Consider the following 5,000-nt stretch of genomic DNA (forward strand, 5'->3'; position numbering starts at 1 on the left):
GTGTGTGTGTCTGTGTGTCTGTGTGTGTGTGTGTGTGTGTCTGTGTGTGTGTGTGTGTGTGTGTGTGTGTCTGTGTGTGTGTGTGTGTGTGTGTGTGTGTGTGTGTGTGTGTGTCTGTGTGTGTGTCTGTGTGTGTGTGTGTGTGTGTGTCTGTGTGTGTGTGTGTGTGTGTGTGTGTGTGTCTGTGTGTGTGTGTGTGTGTCTGTGTGTGTGTGTGTGTGTGTGTGTGTGTGTGTGTGTGTGTGTGTGTCTGTGTGTGTGTCTGTGTGTCTGTGTGTGTGTGTGTGTGTGTGTGTGTGTGTGTGTGTGTGTGTGTGTGTGTGTGTCTGTGTGTGTGTGTCTGTGTGTCTTCACCCCCCCCTTGGTTACCGTGATGGGCAGATACAGCTATTGTGTAGCTAAGATAAGCTAACAGGAAGTAGCTCCTGGTGACGTGTTCAGATTTATAAACGTTTGCTTTGAGGATGAATTTAATAAATGACTTGCTGTTATTATTCTGAGATGATCAAAGAGTTCAGTTATTATCAGAAATAAATAAAAGGATTTTATTCAACTCCTGTTTTGTGTTTTTTTGACTTTGATCAAACACACCTGTCCTCACTTTGTGTGAGGACAGGTGTGACTCTTCAGGTGATGAAGACTACAGGTGAGTCCTGGTCTGCTTTAAAACCAGTACGCTGACAATGAAAAGACGTCTATGAACCTCTCTGAACTGCACATTTTACCTTCTATCACACCTGTCTGTCACACCTGTCTGTCACACCTGTCTATCACACCTGTCTATCTATCACACCTGTCTGTCACACCTGTCTGTCACACCTGTCTATCTATCACACCTGTCTGTCACACCTGTCTGTCACACCTGTCTATCACACCTGTCTATCACACCTGTCTATCACACCTGTCTATCGATCACACCTGTCTGTCACACCTGTCTATCACACCTGTCTATCACACCTGTCTATCACACCTGTCTATCGATCACACCTGTCTGTCACACCTGTCTGTCACACCTGTCTGCCACACCTGTCTATCACACCTGTCTATCACACCTGTCTATCTATCACACCTGTCTGTCACACCTGTCTGCCACACCTGTCTATCACACCTGTCTATCTATCACACCTGTCTGTCACACCTGTCTATCTATCACACCTGTCTGTCACACCTGTCTATCACACCTGTCTGTCACACCTGTCTGCCACACCTGTCTATCACACCTGTCTATCACCTGTCTATCACACCTGTCTATCACACCTGTCTATCACACCTGTCTGCCACACCTGTCTGCCACACCTGTCTGTCACACCTGTCTATCACACCTGTCTATCTATCACACCTATCTGTCACACCTGTCTATCTATCACACCTGTCTGTCTATCACACCTGTCTGTCACACCTGTCTGTCACACCTGTCTATCACACCTGTCTATCTATCACACCTGTCTGTCACACCTGTCTATCACACCTGTCTATCACACCTGTCTGTCACACCTGTCTGTCACACCTACAGTTTATATGTGAGATATATTTAAATCTACATATTGTAATTTATTGTAATATTTATTTAATATGTCCTCTAAGGAGAGAGAGAGAGAGAGAGAGAGAGAGAGAGAGAGAGAGAGCGAGAGAGGCGGGGTCAGACACAGAAAGACAAAACAAGCAGAGAGGGAAACTAAGTCAAGTAAACTTTATTCATATGGTCCAATAACATCTGTACAGCAAAGGACACCCTCTATCCTCTGTCCTCTGTCCTCTGAAGAAGACATCTCAAAGAGCTCCAGAGGAAGGACAGACAGGAAGTACAACAACCAACGTCTTCAGACGAGTGTGTTGTGGTTGCTAATCTCATCATGCCATCAGCAGCTCAGTGGCATCAACACCACAGACAGAGAGACAGACAGAGAGACAGGTAGACAGACAGACAGACAGACAAAGAGATTAAAGATTAAACAAAGAGATTAAAGATATAAAACAAAGAGATAAAAGATATAAAACAAAGAGATTAAAGATCAAACAAAGAGATTAAAGATCAAACAAAGAGATTAAAGATCAAACAAAGAGATTAAATATCAAACAAAGAGATTAAAGATGAAAGAAATATATTAAAGATCAAACAAAGAGATTAAAGATCAAACAAAGAGATTAAAGATATAAAACTAAGAGATTAAAGATCAAACAAAGAGATTAAAGATCAAACAGAGATTAAAGATCAAACAAAGAGATAAAAGATATAAAACAAAGAGATAAAAGATGAAACAAACATGAAACATACATCTTCAGACTGATCAGGTGTAAAATAAAGCAGATTGAAGACGACGTGATGAACTCACCGAGATGTAGTTCTTCTTTTCTCCAGTTAAAAGTCAAATTGATGCTTTAAACTGACGGAGGACAAACAGGAAGTGAGGGAGGAGACAGTTTGTGTCCACTTCCTTTATTTATGAATTTATTTGTTTTTCTTTGATAAAATCATTTTCAATGAGTTTAAAGTAAATTACATTTACTCTGACTGAAGTACAAGTACATGGCACTTTACTAGAGTATTTCCATCTTCTAATACTTTCTACTCCATTGAGGATCAAGGAGAAATGGTTAGGAGAGGACATAGGAAGCCACTTTTTACTTCCTGGAGACAGAAACCAGGTTCTTTGATTGTTTACAGGCAGAAATCTAAAAACGATGGTTTAGTTGATCAGATGAGATCCAGAATGGTGAACCAGGTGAACCCAGAAGCACCTGATCACACTTGAACTCGTGATAACCAATATGAAGTGAATGTGTGAAATCATCGTCTCCTCTTATGATCTTTTCATGTTGTATCTTTTATTTTGAAAGCAACAGGAAACACATAAAGTTCGACTTCCTGTCTGAACTGAATATTTAAATGCGATTGGTCGGTCCGTCGTTGTTCAGAGGCAGGAGGCGTGTCCCCGCAGCAGTGCGGGGTCTACCATGCTGCACTGCAGGGGCAGGTCCACCGAGAAGTCGGTGGGCGGAGCCTGCAGCCTCTGGCGGGGGGGTCGGCCCCCTCTGTGAGGGATGGGCAGCTCTGAGTGGTGAGCAGGAAGAGGAGAGGAGAAGAAGAAGGGATGGAGGAGAGCCTGTGGAGAGGAAGACCAATACATGTATTAATACACCAATACATCAATCAATACACCAATACATGTATTAATACACCAATACACCAATACATGTATTAATACACCAATACATCAATCAATACACCAATACATGTATTAATACACCAATACATCAATCAATACACCAATACATGTATTAATACACCAATACATCAATCAATACACCAATACATGTATTAATACATATATACATCAACACTGAATCCTCGGGTGGAACCCTGAGGAACTCCACTTCCTGGTTCTTACCTGTCTGGCAGAGCAGCGCTGATTGGACGGATAAACCAGGAAGTTGTAGAGCAGGTCGACGCCCTGAGGGGAGGAGTCAGGGACGATCTGCTCCAATGGGATCGCTGGATTCTCCTTAAAGGTGATTTTATTGTAATCTGGTAACTCCACGATCTCCTGGAGGGGAACAAAGGTATTGAAGAGAAATACAATAAGTGCAACAAACTAGTATGAATACAATAAGTACAATAAGTGGAAGGACTTCCTGAAGAGGTGAGTCTTCAGCCTGAGCAGCGACTCCGCTGTCCTGACATCAGTGGAGTTCATTCCACCATTGTGGGGCCAGGACAGAAAACAGACGTGACCGGGTCGATCGGCCTGAGGCAGCAGAGAGAAGTGGTCGGGCGGGGGTGAGTAGAGAGTGTCAGTAGTCCAGACGGGAGATGATGAGAGCCTGGATGAGAACCTGCACCGTCTCGTCAGTCAGGAAGAGGAGAATCCTCCTGATGTTGTAGAGCAGGAATCTGCAGGAGCGTGTAACGGATGAAATGTTTGCTGAGAATGACAGTTGGTCATCAGGGTCACACCCAGGTTCCTCGCAGTCCGAGTTGGCGTCACCACGGTATCACCAATGGTGATGGACAGGTCCCGGTGCGGGCAACCCTTCACCAGGAGGAACAGTAGCTCAGTTTTGTCTAGGTTGAGCTTGAGGTGGTGTGTCGTCTCCACTTGGGTGTCACCGAGGGGAAATGACAAGACCAGCTGGGTGTCATCGGCATAACAATGGTAGAAGAAGTCATGCGAGCGAATAACAGAACCCAGAGATGTTGTGTAGAGCGAGAAGAGAAGGGGGCCCAGGACTGAACCTTGTGGAACCTCCGTAGTCAGGAAGGATGCAAACAGGGAGACAGGGCTGTCTCTGTACTTCTATATACTTCTATGTACAGAAGAGGAAGAAGGAGAAGAAGATGAAGAAGGAGAAGATGAAGAAGGAGAAGATGAAGAAGATGAAGAAGAAGAAGGAGAAGAAGGAGAAGAAGAAGGAGAAGAAGAAGAAGAAGAAGAAGAAGGAGAAGATGAAGAAGATGAAGATGAAGGAGAAGAAGAAGAAGGAGAAGAAGATGAAGAAGAAGAAGGAGAAGAAGAAGGAGAAGATGAAGAAGAAGAAGGAGAAGATGAAGAAGATGAAGATGAAGGAGAAGAAGATGAAGAAGGAGAAGATGAAGAAGATGAAGATGAAGAAGGAGAAGAAGAAGGAGAAGAAGATGAAGAAGGAGAAGATGAAGAAGGAGAAGATGAAGAAGATGAAGATGAAGAAGGAGAAGAAGAAGAAGAAGGAGAAGATGAAGAAGAAGAAGGAGAAGATGAAGAAGATGAAGATGAAGGAGAAGAAGATGAAGAAGGAGAAGATGAAGAAGATGAAGATGAAGAAGGAGAAGAAGAAGGAGAAGAAGATGAAGAAGGAGAAGATGAAGATGAAGAAGGAGAAGATGAAGAAGATGAAGAAGGAGAAGAAGAAGGAGAAGAAGATGAAGAAGGAGAAGATGAAGAAGGAGAAGAAGAAGAAGAAGGAGAAGAAGATGAAGAAGGAGAAGAAGAACAAAGTGTCATGGTGGACGGTGTCCCACCGGC

At 43.4% G+C, this 5,000-nt stretch overlaps 2 protein-coding genes across 6 annotated transcripts in view; one reads left to right on the plus strand and one right to left on the minus strand.

Moving 5' to 3' along the window:
* magixa (MAGI family member, X-linked a) overlaps window positions 1–553 on the plus strand; it is a 41,017-nt gene extending 40,464 nt beyond the window's left edge. For all 4 annotated transcript variants that reach the window (XM_068732102.1, XM_068732100.1, XM_068732101.1 and 1 more), the window contains one exon: window positions 1–553. This exon is cut by the window's left edge and continues 4,776 nt beyond it. The gene's annotated coding sequence lies outside the window, so the exon portion shown is untranslated.
* Window positions 554–2,478: 1,925 nt separating this feature from the next.
* The window catches only part of cdk20 (cyclin dependent kinase 20), a 7,425-nt gene continuing 4,903 nt past the window's right edge, over window positions 2,479–5,000 (minus strand). Inside the window, exons 5-7 of one of the 2 annotated variants that reach the window (XM_068732116.1) lie at window positions 4,997–5,000; window positions 3,390–3,545; window positions 2,479–3,104 (exon numbers count right to left, since the gene is read on the minus strand). The exon at window positions 4,997–5,000 is cut by the window's right edge and continues 120 nt beyond it. In XM_068732116.1, coding sequence (XP_068588217.1) covers window positions 2,913–3,104; window positions 3,390–3,545; window positions 4,997–5,000 — 352 coding nt within the window. In that variant the 3' untranslated portion in view covers window positions 2,479–2,912. The remainder of the gene's footprint in view (window positions 3,105–3,389; window positions 3,546–4,996) is intronic. The other variant, XM_068732117.1, reaches the window with a different exon arrangement.

Source organism: Cebidichthys violaceus, unplaced genomic scaffold (assembly GCF_023349555.1).
Source record: "Cebidichthys violaceus isolate CVI_PGR_0920_01 unplaced genomic scaffold, fCebVio1.0.p SCAF_57, whole genome shotgun sequence".
In the NCBI taxonomy this organism is placed as follows: Eukaryota; Metazoa; Chordata; class Actinopteri; order Perciformes; family Stichaeidae; genus Cebidichthys; species Cebidichthys violaceus.